This window comes from Salmo salar, chromosome 04 (genome assembly GCF_965601325.2).
Source record: "Salmo salar chromosome 04, fSalSal1, whole genome shotgun sequence".
Lineage (NCBI taxonomy): Eukaryota > Metazoa > Chordata > Actinopteri > Salmoniformes > Salmonidae > Salmo > Salmo salar.
The window spans coordinates 84,213,216-84,229,706 of record NC_138294.1 but is presented as its reverse complement, the minus strand read 5'-3'; the positions used below and the strand labels follow the sequence as shown (position 1 = coordinate 84,229,706).

The 16,491-nt window shown below is 44.9% G+C and overlaps 1 protein-coding gene across 5 annotated transcripts in view; it reads left to right on the top strand.

The window, feature by feature from the left end:
• The window catches only part of LOC106603880 (transcription factor COE1-A), a 359,109-nt gene extending 348,334 nt beyond the window's left edge, over nt 1-10,775 (top strand). For 3 of the 5 annotated variants that reach the window (XM_082974761.1, XM_045717370.2, XM_045717365.2), the window contains exons 15-17: nt 1,735-1,923; nt 2,098-2,166; nt 8,753-10,775. In XM_082974761.1, coding sequence (XP_082830887.1) covers nt 1,735-1,923; nt 2,098-2,165 — 257 coding nt within the window. In that variant the 3' untranslated portion in view covers nt 2,166; nt 8,753-10,775. The remainder of the gene's footprint in view (nt 1-1,734; nt 1,924-2,097; nt 2,167-8,752) is intronic. The other 2 variants (XM_045717374.2, XM_082974762.1) reach the window with 1 other exon arrangement.
• Nucleotides 10,776-16,491: the final 5,716 nt, after the last annotated feature.

Below are 16,491 nucleotides of genomic sequence, written 5' to 3'. Positions count from 1 at the left end.
GTGACAGGGAGGCCTTCAGATCTAGAGCTATTGGCTGTCTGCCTGGCAGTCTCCCAGTACTGGAGCCTGAACAACTCTTAAAACCAGTCCTCTCCTCTAATCGCCTTTCATCTGACAGCCATACATCCACTATGTTGCTGTTCTCCTGCAAATTCTGAATTGACTTCCCTGTTCCAGTGAGGGAAACCCAGAGGGAGAGTGTTAGAGGGAGACAGACAAAAAGAGAGAGGTTGTTTATTTGGTCTAATGATGATGGTGGGTGCCAGTTGTGAAGGTTTGTGTTTGAGGACCATTTGGCGTGGATCTAAGAACAGACGCCTACAGATTTCTTTCAGGCAGATAAATCTCCACTGACAACATCAAGCCTTATGAATTAGCTATACGAGACTACTCTGGTTAGGAGGAGAAACCGCGCTGGAATGCTCTGGGCTTGAGGAGGACTGGCGGCCTCTCTCCTTAACATTGTGTGTCCTTCCATCGGATTTCCCTGAAATTGGATTGAGAGTCACTGGTGTATTGCCTGTTTGCAGTGCCTGACTGGCCGTATCACAGATCCTTTCTAGCCTGGCCACGGAATTAAAGACTGTTAATTAAATCAATAAACTAATTGGAGGGGTAACAATTCAATTTCATCACTTTGCTCCCAACGATGTTAACAAGTATTTTAAAAGGCTGGCTGACTCCATTAGACACTTCCAATCAATCCACGAGCCTGGGCTCTGTGCTTCCAATTTTCATTAATTGATTAGTTAGGATTTGATAAATGGATTGTGCCATTGTTTCATGGTTCTGCCTCGATGGAGTTATAAATCTATTTAAATGGTGAAATAACAAGAATCACTTCTAATAAAGTGTAACCAGTAAGAAAAACATTAAAGAGCAGTAAATGTTGAATTGAAATGGTTGTCTAAGTGTGCTAGCATTGAATTGCTAACTACCTAAGAGACCACTGCTATGTGGATTGGGTTGAATAGTTAACCAATAAGCATTCATTTGTAAGAATGAACTTGAATTTAATTTCCTCTCGTTTGAAACTTTTCCCCCTTGAATACTTAAGGAGTTGTTTTTTCTTGTGTTCTCCGATAAATTATTAATCCTACATGGTGAAATTAACCTCTTGCTATGCCTCCCCCTCTCTCTCCTTCCTTCCTTCCTTCCTTCCCTCTCTCTCTCTCTCTCTCTCTCTCTCTCTCTCTCTCTCTCTGTCTCTCTCTCTCTCTCTCTCTCTCTCTCTCTCTCTCTCTCACACTCTCTCTCTCTTTCTCACTCTCGCGCTCTCTCTTGCCCTCTCTCTCTCACTCCCTCATCTCTCTCTCCCTCCCTCCCTCCCTCCCTCCCTCCCTCCCTCCCTCCCTCCCTCCCTCCCTCCCTCCCTCCCTCCCTCCCTCCCTCCCTGTCTCCCTCCCTGTCTCCCTCCCTGTCTCTCTCTCTCTCTCCCTCTCTCTCTCTCTCTCTCTCTCTCTTTCTCACTCCCGCGCTCTCTCTTGCCCTCTCTCTCTCACTCCCTCCCTCCCCCATCTCTCCCTCCCTCCCTCCCCCCTCCCTCCCTCCCTCCCTCCCTCCGTCTCTCTCTCTCTCTCTCTCTCACTCTCTCTCTGTCTCTTTCTTGCCCTCTCTCCCTCCCTCCTTCTCTCTTCCCATCTCTCCCTCCCTCCCTCCCTCCCGCCCTCCCTCTCCCTCTCCCTACCCCATCTCTCCCTCCCTCCCCATCTCTCCCTTTCTCCATCCCTCCAGTCGTTCCCTCCAGCCCCACCATGGCGTCCTCCACCAGCCTGCCCTCTAACTGCAGCAGTTCCTCTGGGATCTTCTCCTTCTCCCCTGCCAACATGGTGTCGGCCGTCAAGCAGAAGAGCGCCTTCGCCCCTGTGGTGCGACCTCAGACCTCACCCCCACCCACCTGCACCAACGGCAACGGTCTCCAAGGTGAGCCCCTTAGCCAATCGAGACACTATTATGTCTCTCTAACCAACCTCTATGTCCCCAATATCCCCTGTCATTCCTCCTTCCCTTCTCCCCTCCTCCCCTTCTCTGGCCTTGAAATGACACGTTTTTTTTTCTTTCTCTCCTCCCCTCCTCTCTTTGCGCTCCCTCCCTCAGATCAGTCTTTTGTGGACTCTAGCAAGTACTCCACAGCCAGCTCGCTGCAGGGCCTGGCCTTTTCCTGAAGTACGTTACTCTTTCTGGCATGCACCCATCCTCCCTTCTCCTCCTCTGTCCCACTAACCATCCATCTCTCCATCCACTCCTCCATCCATCCATCCATCCATCCATCCATCCATCCATCCATCCATCCATCCATCTCTCCATCCACTCATCCATCCATCCATCCATCCATCCATCGTTCCACCCATCTACCCATCACCTTACCCATTACATTAACATCAACCATCCTCATATTGCAGTTGTATATTTTGACAAAAGAGAGGATGAGAGATGAGAGGATATCTCTAATTTTGGTCTGTGCTTTTGTTTATTCAGCTAAAAGGGCATTTGGCAGAGTAGTCATATTACTCAGAAGTTTGTCCTTTTATTTGGCTTTAATGCTGTTGTGGTCGTGCCTATCTTCCTGTGTGTGAATGAGGAGAAAGGGCATGAATGCGTAGGGGCTAGAGGGCAGGGCAGGCTGTAGCTGTGTGGGTGTGGGAACACAGAGCTTTCTCCCAGGACCGGACAGGACAGGACACACTGCTGTCCTCAACAGACCCAATACATACAGTCGTGGCCAAAGGTTTTGAGAATGACAAAAATATTGATTTTCACAAAGTCTGCTGCCTCAGTTTGTATGATGGCAATTTGCATATACTCCAGAATGTTCTGAAGAGTGATCAGATGAATTGCAATTAATTGCAAAGTCCCTCTTTGCCATGCAAATGAACTGAATCCACAAAAAACATTTACACTGCATTTCAGCCCTGCCACAAAAGGACCAGCTGACATCATGTCAGTGATTCTCTCGTTAACACAGGTGTGAGTGTTGACAAGGACAAGGCTGGAGATCACACTGTCATGCTGATTGAGTTCGAATAACAGACTGGAAGCTTCAAAAGGAGGGTGGTGCTTGGAATCATTGTTCTTCCTCTGTCATCCATGGTTACCTGCAAGGAAACATGTGCCGTCATCATTGCTTTGTACAAAAAGGGCTTCACAGGCAAGGATATTCCTGCCAGTAAGATTGCACCTAAGTCAACCATTTATCAGATCATCAAGAACTTCAAGGAGAGCGGTTCAATTGTTGTGAAGAGGCTTCAGGGCGCCCAAGAAAGTCCAGAAAGCGCCAGGACTGTCGCCTAAAGCTGATTCAGCTGCGGGATCGGGGCACCACCAGTACAGAGCTTGCTCAGGAATGGCAGCAGGCAGGTGTGAGTGCATCTGCACGCACAGTGAGGCAAAGACTTTTGGAGGATGGCCTGGTGTCAAGAAGGGCAGCAAAGAAGCCACTTCCCTCCAGGAAAAACATCAGGGACAGACTGATATTCTGCAAAAGGTACAGGGATTGGACTGCTGAGGACTGGGGTAAAGTCATTTTCTCTGATGAATCCCCTTTCCAATTGTTTGGGGCATCCGGAAAAAAGCTTGTCCGGAGAAGACAAGGTGAGCGCTACCATCAGTCCTGTGTCATGCCAACAGTAAAGCATCCTGAGTCCATTCATGTGTGGGGTTGTTTTTCAGCCAAGGGAGTGGGCTCACTCACAATTTTGCCTAAGAACACAGCCATGAATAAAGAATGGTACCAACACATCCTCCGAGAGCAACTTCTCCCAACCATCCAGGAACAGTTTGGTGACGAACAATGCCTTTTCCAGCATGATGGAGCACCTTGCCATAAGGCAAAAGTGTTAACTAAGTGGCTAGGGGAACAAAACATTGATATTTTGGGTCCATGGCCAAGAAACTCCCCAAACCTTAATCCCATTGAGAACTTGTGGTCAATCCTCAAGAGGCGGGTAGACAAACAAAACCCCACAAATTCGGACAAACTCCAAGCATTGATTATGTAAGAATGGGCTGCCATCAGTCAGGATGTGGCCCAGAAGTTAATTGACAGCATGCCAGGGCGGATTGCAGAGGTCTTGAAAAAGAAGGGTCAACATTGCAAATATTGACTCTTTGCATCGTCTTCATGTAATTGTCAATAAAAGCCTTTGACACTTATGAAATGCTTCTAATTATACTTCAGTATTCCAGAGTAACATCTGACAAAAATATCTAAAGACACTGAAGCAGCAAACTTTGTGGAAATTAATATTTGTGTCATTCTCAAAACTTTTGGCCACGACTGTACATTACTGCAACACAATCAGAAGAGATATCTCACAATTTACATAAGGTCTTTGTTTATTCAATAAACCCGCCAAGCCGTGGCTGGATACCAGTATAGGATGTTCTTTTTGGAAAGTATCTGTTAAATCATAGTTTAGTGTTAGAGCTCCACCAGCCAAACAAAAGCTGAGACAGGAGCACAATATCACTCCTTTAACACTCTGTAAGATAGTGTAGCGTAGCATAGTACAGTGGAGTGTGCTTCTACAGAGTCACAGGAGCACAACAACACTGTAGAGTAGCGTAGTGCAGTGGAGTGTGCTTCCACAGTCTCCTCTCTCTCTCTCTCTCTCTCTCTCTCTCTCTCTCTCTCTCTCTCTCTCGATCTGCAGTTTGTCAGACAGGCTCCCCCCCCCCCCACACTAGGCTGGGAAATGATCAACAAAGACAGCTGTTGGTCTCTGTTGACAATCGATACTGTCGCTATTTACATTGACATACACCCACCGACTGACTCGGTTTGTGTTACACTACTGCAGATCAAAGCTAGAGTTGAGTCACTGTCATACATGATGTTTTGTCAGCGAGGCGCCGTATCTAATCCCAAGCTCCTTCTCTCCCAGTCCCGTGCGTCTCACAGAACTGACATAGAACTGCCAGAAGATACCACATACAGCAATAGTTCCTGTGCAGTCGGGCATATTATCAGCTGGAATTGTTGAGAAGCATTTGTGCTTTCCATGTAAATCAGATTGTTCTAAGATTAGTAAACCAAATCTGGGTTTATTCAAAGATCATTTTGATATCCTCACATAAACATTTTAAACGCTTTCTTTTTGTACATTACACTTGTGATTTTGGTTTATGACATATTGCGTTAATTTATCGATGAGCTAACACGTGTGTGTGTGTGTGTGTGTGTGTGTGTGTGTGTGTGTGTGTGTGTGTGTGTGTGTGTGTGTGTGTGTGTGTGTGTGTGTGTGTGTGTGTGTGTGTGTGTGTGTGTGTGTGTGCATAACTTTTCCTGCCTCTCTTGATTCCATCAGCAGTAGATTTGAGAGCAAAACGCCTGCAGAAAAACACCCAGCATCCTTTTTAGTGTTTGTCAGCAGTTGCATAACTAACGTCAAGTGAAATCTCAAGCAATAAACATTCCTTACACACTTCTAAGGAACACACTTTAGAGGTCCTCCTCTGGCCTCTGACCTTTGACCTGTCCCACTACACTGGATATGTTAGGTCATGTTAGACTCCGCTCAGGGAACAAACACATCTTGTCAATCCGTTACCATGTACCCAACTGTGAATGATTGGAGATGATGGAGCTGGTTCATTCTAGCCAAACATGAATTATATACTGTATATTGTCATTTTGGGCAGTGCCTTCGGAAGGTATTCAGACCCCTTGACTTTTTCCACATGTTGTTACGATACAGCCTTATTATAAAATGGATTAAATAAATGTTGTTGTTTTTTCACCAATCTACACACAATACCCCATAATGACCATAAAAGTTTTAGCAAATGTCTTAAAAATAAAAAACAGAAATGCCTTATTTACATAAGTATTCAGACCCTTTGCTATGGAAACAGGCACATCCTGTTTCCATTGATCATACTTGAGATGTTTCGACAACTTGATTGGAGTCCACCTGTGGTAAATTCAATTGATTGGACATGATTTGGAAAGGCACACACCTGTCTATATAAGGTCCCACAGTTGACAGTGCATGTCAGAGCAAAAACCAAGCCATGAGGTCGAAGGAATTGTCCGTAGAGCTCCGAGACAGGATTGTGTCGAGGCACAGATCTGGGGAAGGGTACCAAAACATTTATGCAGCATTGAAGGTCCCCAAGAACACAGCGGCCTCCATCATTCTTAAATGGAAGAAGTTTGGAACCACCAAGACTCTTCCTAGAGCTGGTGGCCAAACTGAGAAATCGGGGGAGAAGGGCCTAGGTCAGGGAGGTACTCAAGAACCTGATCGTCATTAAGACAGAGCTCTAGAGTTCCTCTGTTGAGAAGGGAGAAACTTCCAGAAGGGCAACCATCTCTGCAGCACTGCACCAATCAGGCCTTAATGGTAGAGTGGCCAGATGGAAGCCACTCCTCAGTAAAAGGCACATGACAGACGCTTGTAGTTTGCCAAAAAAGCACCTAAAGGAGTCAGACCATTGGAAACAAGATTCTCTGGTCTGATGAAACCAAGATTGAACTCTTTGTCCTGAATGCCAAGTGTCACATCTGGAGGAAAACTGGCACCATCCCTACGGTCAAGCATGATGGTGGCAGTATCATGCTGTGGGGATGTTTTTCAGTGGCAGGGACTGAGAGACTAGTCAGGATCGAGGCAAAGATGAACGGAGCGAAGTACAGAGATATCCTTGATAACAACCTTTTCCAGAGTGGTCAGGGCCTGAGATTGGGGTGAAGGTTCACCTTCCAACACGACAACGACCCTAAGCAAACAGCCAAGACAAAGCAAGACTGGCTTTGAGACAAGTCTCTGAATATCCTTGAGTGGCAAAGCGAGAACCCGGACTTGAACCCGATCGAACATAGCTGTGCAGCAGCGCTCCCCATCCACTCTGACAGAGCTTGAGAGGATCCGCAGAGAAGATTGGGAAAAACTTCCCAAATACAGGCGTGCCAAGCTTGTAGCGTCATACCCAAGAAGACTCGAGGCTGTAATCGCTGCCAAAGGTGCTTCAACAAATTACTGAGTAAAGGGTCTGAATACTTATGTAAATGTGATATTTCATTTTTTGTATTTGTAATAAATTCACAACAATTGTGTAGTGTGTAGTGTTGTGTTGTATTGTGTAGCGTCGTGTAGCATTGTGTTGTGTAGTGTTGTGTAGCGTTGTATAGTGTTATGTATTGTAGTGTTGTGTGTTGTGTAGTGTTATGTAGTGTTATGTAGCGTTGTGTAGTGTTATGTAGCGTTGTGTAGTGTTATGTAGTGTTGTGTAATGTTATGTAGTGTTATGTAGTGTTGTGTAGTGTTGTGTGTTGTGTAGTGTGCTGTGTAGTGTTATGTAGTGTGTTGTGTTGTGTAGTGTTGTGTAGCGCTGTGTAGTGTTGTGTGTTGTGTTGTGTAGTGTGTTGTGTAGTGTTATGTAGTGTGTTGTGTAGTGTTATGTAGTGTGTTGTGTAGTGTAGTGTAGTGTGGTGTGTAGTGTAGCGTAGTGTAGTGTAATGTTGTGTAGTGTTGTGTGTTGTGTTGTGTATAGTGTTGTGTAGTGTTGTGTGTTGTGTAGTGTGTAATAGTGTTGTGTGGCGTGTTGTGTTGTGTGTTGTGTAGCGTAGCGTAGTGTTGTGTATAGTGTTGTGTAGTGTTGTGTAGCGTAGCGTAGTGTTGTGTAATGTTGTGTAGTGTTGTGTGTTGTGTAGTGTGGTGTAGTGTGTTGTGTTGTGTAGTGTAGCGTAGTGTTGTGTGTTGTGTATAGTGTAGTGTGGTGTGTAGTGTAGCGTAGTGTAGTGTTGTGTAGTGTTTTGTGTTGTGTATTGTGTTGTGTAGTGTTGTGTGTAGTGTGTAATAGTGTTGTGTAGGATTGTGTGTAGTGTAGTGTGTAATAGTGTTGTGTAGTGTGGTGTAGTGTTGTGTGTTGTGTAGTGTTGTGTAGCGTAGCGTAGCGTAGCGTAGTGTGTAGTGTTGTGTATAGTGTTGTGTAGTGTTGTGTGTAGTGTAATAGTGTTGTGTAGTGTGTTGGTTATAGTGTTGTGTGTAGTGTTTTGTGTAGTAGTATGTAGTGTAGTGTTGTGTAGGATTGTGCCTGGTGTGTCTTCACTGCACTGCATACTGTAGTCACCCTTGGTTTGATTTGGAGCTTTCATTAAGCATAGCTCTGTTCCTAATGTTGACACAGATCCCCATGCAGCTGTTTGAGGCCAGTCGGGGATGATGTAATACGTCACAAACACACACAAATGAGCTTCAGTGCATGCAAACAATTAAGGCACGGTTTTTGACAACACTAATCAAGCGTTTCAAGTGTCCCATTTGTGCCAATTTGGCAAGGCTGTTGAAAATATATAAATGATTTATACCTTGTTTGAAAGCGTATTTGAGTCATAGTTTCATAGGGCATAGTTTGTTATGCAGATGTGAGAACAGATTGCTGTATTTAAAGAGTAATTATTATGTGAGGAAAACATTGGGAACATTTTTATGTATTAACCGACTCTCCCTTTCTGTCTCTCTTTCCCCCTGCCTTCTCCCTCTCTCCCTCTCTCTCTCTCTCTCTCTCTCTCTCTCTCTCTCTCTCTGTCTCTCTCTCTCTCTCTCTCTCTCTCTCTCTCTCTCTCTCTCTCTCTCTCTGTCTCTCTCTCTCTCTCTGTTTCTGTTTCTCTCTCTCTCTCTCTCTCTCTGTCTCTCTCTCTCTCTCTGTCTCTCTCTCTCTCTCTCTCTCTCTCTCTCTCTCTCTCTCTCTCTCTCTCTCTCTCTTTCTTCCTTCTGCCTTCTCCCTTTCTCTCTTCTCCACCCAACAGTGATTCCTGGAATGATCGTTCCTCCCATGTAAGCGATGTTTGGGTATGAGAGGAAAGACTCAGGCGTGGATCTCAGCATGTACCCAAGGCTCCAGTTTAGGACTGGATCGTCAGTCCTGCATTGAAGGAATTGAACCCGTGACTCAGGCCCTTTTTAAGAGGAATCACATTTGAACTTTAAAAGGAGAAAAAGAAGAAGAAAACGCAGCATTTACAACAACCTCTTTGGAATTCGTAAGAGTTGAACGCAAGGTCACAGATTACCCAGAAAGCCCAACCCAGCTAAACATGAGTTTTATTTATTTGGGAGAGGATTGACTCATCATTTTATTTAGTGTTTTACCTTTGTGCAAAACAATATGTATTTCCCATCTTCAACGTGTAATATACACAAGTGAAAATATTAGAGAGATTTTTTATTTATGAATCTGAAAAAGATCAATTAATAAATTGTTTGTGAATGATAGAAGACATTAAAATGTGAGTTAAATAGTGAAGACTGAATTAGATTTATACAGTTGCTGTACTCATGAATCAAGACTAACCAAACCAGACATTTAGACATTTGTTTTGTACTACAGTGTGCTGTTTAGAGACGATGCCACATTCCCTAACTAGGGAGGCACAGAAAGACATGCTAGGTAGCACAAGCTAACCATGCACCATTGCAGAAACTCTCTGCTTTTGAGTTCTTTTGGCCGCTGCAAACAGCCCCTACTCATTTCTCTCCCTAACATGCCTAGCAGAGACCGCCATCGCTACGACTAGAAGCATTCACTCGTCACCACAGAAAGCAAGTGATTTATCCATGATGACACATAGCCAGCCATTCACTCCATGTTGGCTGTGAGTGTACCGATCGTGTCCAAGCTCCTAGGTGGTTGTCAGAGTTAGAGAGCAGAGCCTGAACCTGCTCTGGATACCAACAGTGTCTCTACTGTATGATTGGTCATTGGACCGCAATCTTGCTGTGGAGCCACTCAGCAAAGCCCTGTAACTGTACATTAGAAACCCTCTTGTTCAAGTGTTCTCTCTCTCTCTGCCATCCACCATGAAATCTCAATGAAGGAAACCATATGTTTTAAAAGGATGTCGCCATTTCACTTTTGCTATATTGTGTGAGTTATTTTTTTTAAATTAATTATTCCTTGATAGTTTTTGGTTTGTTGTGTTCTCACCATGAAACTGTGATCATGGGTCGGCCATTCAAAATGTTTTTCTTGTTCCACCTTGTTACTGTACAACAGTTGAGGATCTTGAGATAGGTCAAACTGGGAGACACTTTCTAGACAGACTAATGAGTCAACATGAGGTGTTTAATGGTGTCCCAGTCGCCATGGTGAAACATGGAATACCCAGCACTGTAAAAGTTACCTAATCCTCAGATTCCCAGCAAATATCTGAATCCAACCTTTTCAATTGTCTTGTTTTTTTTTTCTCGTGTGATGTGTGTTTTTGTATATAGTAATACATGTCTGTGATGTTTCTTTTAATTTTGCCAAAGTCATTGTTTAAGATATATTTATACATTTAAAGAAGTCTTAAGGCAGCTTTAGTGTCACGATGTCATGTTTACTCCATACTCAAAATGATCCCATCATCTTTAGCTCGGAGAGTTTTGAATAGTAAGAAGGGAGATGCAGTATGTTACATATCCACATTAATAATCTACTATCTCTCATCAATTTCTACATTTTGCTTCTTCCACATCCTTCATGTGTATGTTTGAATTTTGTGACAGTGCCGATCAGTTTTTATTTGGTTGTCTACCATGTTCCGTGTTTAGATGTGATTTTGATACCTTTCATTTTTACGTTGTTGTTTTTCTTTGTGTTGTTTTAAGCCATACTTCCATTTCTAGCTCCATCCACCCTAAAAGCCATTGTCTATTTTTTGTATCATTTTGGAAGTTTAATGAATTTTTTAATTTTTTTTTCGTCTTGATTTTGCGTTTGTTTTATCATATGGTAAAGGTAGTATATTATTCTTATAGTAAAGAGATTATATAAGTATATCATTTGAATATCTTCTTTGCTTCGATTTTTTTGGCTTAAAAAAAAACCGTGTACTGTTTAAAAACAAACAATATGCATGTGGGTTTTCTTTCTAGCCATGCATTTGTGTGCTGAAAGCAGGAAGACTAATTTTTTTGGGAAAAAATATGAAAATACTTTCTTCATCTCTTCCATGTTATTTTCACTTTCCCCTCCGTTGTCTCACCAAAATCTGAACCAGCAGTTTAGATGCCTTAACAATGCAAAGCCACAGACATCAGTGTAGAGTAGAGACCACATCAGTGCTCTGCTAACATACTTTAAAATGGGTGCAACAAGCAACATATAGAGAGGGGGGAGCACAAGTGGAACTGTTCCTGAGCCCTGAGCGATGTTTAACTGTTTCCCCTGCCGCAGTGAGCACTCGGCATGGCACAGCAGAGATAGGGGGAGCCAGAAATAACAGAGGAGAGGGAGGGAGGGAGGGAGGGAGGGAGGGAGGGAGGGAGGGAGGGAGGGAGGGAGGGAGGGAGGGAGGGAGGGAGGGTGGTGGATGGGTGGGTGGTGGATGGGGCTGGCTGACTGACGGGGGGAGGACACTGAGATGAGAACTGAGAATAGAAGGGAGGATAAATATTTAATGTGTTGAGCAGCTGGAGGGGAGCTGGTATGGAGCGGTGGAGGAGAGGAGGAGAGGAGGAAGAGAGGAGGAAGAGAGGAGGAGAGGAAGAGAGGAGGAGAGGAAGAGAGGAGGAGACGAGGAGATGAGGAGAGGAGAGGTGGAGAGGAGTGTAGCGTACTGCGTTGCTCATGTGAAGCCGACCCTTCCCTTCATATTCATCTCTCTTCTTCAGGGTTATTCCCTCCGTCTATAACGATATATATATATATATATATATATATATATATATATATATATATAAAGACCTCCACAGCTAAAGGTGGGTTGATGGTAAAACATATTCTATTTACTGTGTGATTCTATTGGAGAAAGGTAATGGTACTAAAACAGATGTGATTATGAACCATTCTAGATGACAGCACAATAATTTGTAACACACAAGTAATTTAACACCCTTGCTTAGACAATTACTACTGCCCTCTTCTGACTCCTCCCACTCTTCTGACTCCTCCCACTCTTCCGACTCCTCCCACTCATCTGACTCCTCCCCCTCGTCTGACCCCTCCCCCTCTTCTGACTCCCCCCTCTCTTCTGACTCCTCCCACTCGTCTGACCCCTCCCACTCGTCTGACTCCTCCCTCTCTTCTGACTCCCCCCTCTCTTCCGACTCCCCCCTCTCTTCCGACTCCTCCCTCTCTTCCGACCTCTCCCTCTCTTCTGACTCCTCCCTCTCTTCTGACTCCTCCCTCTCTTCTGACTCCACCATCTCTTCTGACCCCCCCTCTCTTCTGACTCCTCCCACTCTTCTGACTCCCCCTCTCTTCTGACTCCTCCCTCTCTTCTGACTCCCCCTGTCTTTTGACTCCCCCCTCTCTTCTGACTCCTCCCTCTCTTCTGACTCCTCGCTCTCTTCTGACTCCCCCCTCTCTTCTGACTCCTCCCTCTCTTCTGACTTCCCCCTCTCTTCTGACTCCCCCTCTCTTTTGACTCCTCCCTCTCTTCTGACTCTTCCCTATCTTCTGACTCCCCCCTCTCTTCTGACTCCCCCTCTCGTTTGACTCCTCCCTCTCGTCTGACTCCTCCCTCTCTTCTGACTCCCCCCTCTCTTCTGACTCCTCCCTCTCTTCTGACTCCCCCTCTCTTCTGACTCCCCCCTCTCTTCTGACTCCCCCTCTCGTTTGACTCCTCCCTCTCTTCTGACTCCCCCTCTCTTCTGACTCCCCCTCTCTTCTGACACCCCCTTTTTCCACTCCCTTTATATACAAATTGAGCACCAGTTTATCTCTGACATGGGTCACATGACCACTCTTTGTACTCTTTCGTGTGTGTGTGTGTGTGTGTGTGTGTGTGTGTGTGTGTGTGTGTGTGTGTATGTGTGTGTGCCATCAAACCTCTGAAAGAGAACATGGCATTTTATTGTATTTTTTTATTGCTGAAGGATATTTTGTAATGTGACTTCATAGGAGAGAGGGGACATTTAAACTGAGGATTCTGAAGACGAGGGAGTCTGTTGTAAAATGCAGTTGTGTAATGCTGATTTCAGTGTATCTGCATTGTGACTCAGTGTTTGGGGATAGGGACAGATGAGTTTGAGGTTTACTGTGTAACCGTCCAGCCAGGAGAATAGTGCCGTCCCTGTCGGGGAGGTGGTCACCTGGTCAATGAAAACATTGTTCTCTGAGTCCTATTTTAATCCTTTGATCCCATCTCTCCTTGCTACCAAGCCTTGTGTTTGACTGGACACACAGATCAGTTATATATTGATCGATAGGGAAAAGAGGAAAATAAACTACTGTAACGATTTTACTTTTTTTTTGGTTTCAACTTTGAAAATGTAAAATAGCTTTTCAACTTTCACAATATTTAATTAAAGTTCCCTCTTGTCTGTGAACCTGTTGACGTGCTCGTCATTTTTGTGAGGCTGTTAGTAACATATTTTTTTTCTTCATTTTCTGCAATCTCACAAATCTACACACTCAAAAAACACACACTATACAAACTCATCCCAGCCTAATAGCATGGTGAATCTGCCCAGCCAGTCCCTTAACATATTAATGATGGCTGCCCAAGTTATTCATTGAAATGCGCTTTGCATGTAATTGATTCATCGTTTTCATTTACGGTCCTCAGCAGAAACGAAGTGTCTTTTCTCATTGTGCATATGTAATTTGAGTCACTCAGATCTGATTAGCTTGTTAAAACGCTCTTTCTGCTGTCCCCAAACTGTTCCAGGCCCTGGCTGCAAAGCACCATGGGGGTCCTGAATACGAGGAGGGAAAGGACCCAGATTGTCCTCGGTGTAATTTTTGATCGTCTGTGTGTTGTAGAGCTAGCAGCAACATCAAGCACATTTCACTAGCCCTGTGATGTTGTACAATTATAATCCCACTGCCAATTGTGTGTTCATAAACGTAGAATGGAGACTCACATAATGGAAAGTGTTAGTGAAGAGTCAGGCGCTGCAGACGTCATGATGAGTTTGCTTTCATAAACAACGCTCAGTGAGAAAGGCCTTCTTAATTAGACAGATGTGCCCTGCCCTGGGTTATTGATCATCCAGGCTGCAGGCGGAGAGTGTGTGCGTGTGTGTGTGAATGTGTGCGTGTGTGTGTGAATGTGTGCATGCATGTGTATGTGTGTGTGTGTGTGTGCACGTGTGTGAGCGCATGTGTGTGTGTGTGTGTGTGTGTGTGTGTGTGTGGCGGTGGGAATAACACAGAAGGTGAAGAGACAGAACTCAAGACCTCCATTAGCTAATGGATCTCTGACAGAGGAGAAACATCCTCCCTCTCTCTCCTCCATCTCTCTCCTCCATCTCTCTCCATCTCTCTCCTCCATCTCTCTCCTCCCTCTCTCTCCTCCATCTCTCTCCTCCCTCTCTCTCCATCTCTCTCCTCCATCTCTCTCCATCTCTCTCCTCCATCTCTCTCCTCCATCTCTCTCCTCCCGCTCTCTCCTCCATCTCTCTCCATCTCTCTCCTCCATCTCTCTCCTCCATCTCGTTCCCTCCCTGCTCTACATCATACCCCCAATGGGTTCATCCCCCTCCTCTCTCCCCCTCTCCTTGCCCCACATCATACCCCCAATGGATTCATCCCCCTCCTCTCTCCCCCTCTCCCTGCCCCACATCATACCCCACTGGGTTCATCACCCTCCTCTCTCCCCCTCTCCCTGCCCCACATCATAACCCCAATGGATTCATCCCCCTCCTCTCTCCCCCTCTCCCTGCCCCACATCATACCCCACTGGGTTCATCACCCCCCACTCCCTCTTCCTCCCTCGCTAGATAATAAACAAAAGTGAAATAAACAATAAAAATGAACAGTAAACATTACACTCACAGAAGTTCCAAAAGAATAAAGACATTACAAATGTCATATTATGTATATATACAGTGTTGTAATGATGTGCAAATGGTTAAAGTACAAAAGGGAAAATAAATTAACATAAATATGGGTTGTATTTACAATGGTGTTTGTTCTTCACTGGTTGCCCTTTTCTTGTGGCAACAGGTCACACATGTTGCTGCTGTGATGCTACACTGTGGTATTTCATCCAATAGATATGGGAGTTTACCAAAATTGTGTTTGTTTTTGAATTCTTTGTGGATCTGTGTAATCTGAGGGAAATATGTGTCTCTAATATGGTCATACATTTGGCAGGAGGTTAGGAAGTGCAGCTCAGTTTCCACCTCATGTTGTGGGCAGTGTGCACATAGCCTGTTCTGCCTACGGCGGCTTTTCTCAATAGCAAGGCTATGCTCACTGAGTCTGTACATAGTCAAAGCTTTCCTTAAATTTGGGTCAGTCACAGTGGTCAGGTATTCTGCCACTGTGTACTCTCTGTTTAGGGCCAAATCTACACCTGCATTGCTTTCTGTTTGGGGTTTTAGGCTGGGTTTCTGTATAGCACTTTGTGACATCAGCTGATGTAAGAAGGGCTTTATAAATACATTTGATTGATTTGATAGAAATAGCATTCTAGTTTGCTCAGTTTTTATGTGAATTCTTTCCATTGTGTCAAGTAATTCTCTCTCTCTCTCTCTCTCTTTCTCGCTCTCTTTCTCTCGCTTTCTCCCACCGGTCTCACCACCCCTCCCCGCCCCACATCATACCCCCGCTGCACTTAACCCTACCGGGATCATTCCCTCTCCCTCCTCCTCCCTCTCCCTCCTCCTTCCTCTCCCTCCTCCTCCCTCCATCAGGCTGTCAGGGGTTGGGCTCCTGCCCTCCTCCTTATGCAGGGGTATGATTGGTAGATCACAAAGTGAGCAGGGGTATGATTGGTAGATGACAAAGTGAGCAGGGGTATGATTGGTAGATGACAAAGTGAGCAGGGGTATGATTGGTAGATGACTAAGTGAGCAGGGGTATGATTGGTAGATGACGAAGTGAGCAGGGGTATGATTGGTAGATGACTAAGTGAAAGATAGAATTTAGCAATCAGGGCTGCCGGGCTATTTATCCTCGCTGACAAGGGGGCCTTTAAGCACAGAGCATGCTGTGCTTAACGCAATTGCGATTGTGTTGAATTGTGTTTGGGAAATAAAGACAGACATGGATTTAAAAAGGGAGCGGTTATATTAATTCAGTACAGAAATGCTGCTTAACTTTTTGGTGACAGGGGGCAGTAATCGGAAATTCAGATGAATAACGTGTCCAAATTAAACTGCCAAGGGGGTTTCTAGCGTTTGTATTTCTATGTTGGTGGTTTGTAGGGTTCCCAATTAGAGGCAGCTGGTAATCGTTGCCTCTAATTGGGGATCATATTTAGGTAGCCCTTTTTCCCACCTGTGTTTGTGGGATATTGTTTGTGTATGTGCTTGTTGCACTACGTTACTTCACGTTTCATTACTTGTTTATTGTTTTTGTTGAGAAGTTTCACTTTTAAGAAAGATGTGGAACTCAACACACGCTGCGCCTTGGTCCGTCCATTATCACGACCGTGACAGAATATCCCACCATTCAAGGACCAAGTTGCGTGCTCGGGAGGATAAAGTGAGTTGGACCTGGGAGGAAATGGGAGGATGCGAGACCCTTTCTTGGAGAGAATCGCAGAAAGATCAGGAAGGACCGACGACGCCGGGGACCGCGGCCACAGAAACCCTAAGATTTTTTTTTTGG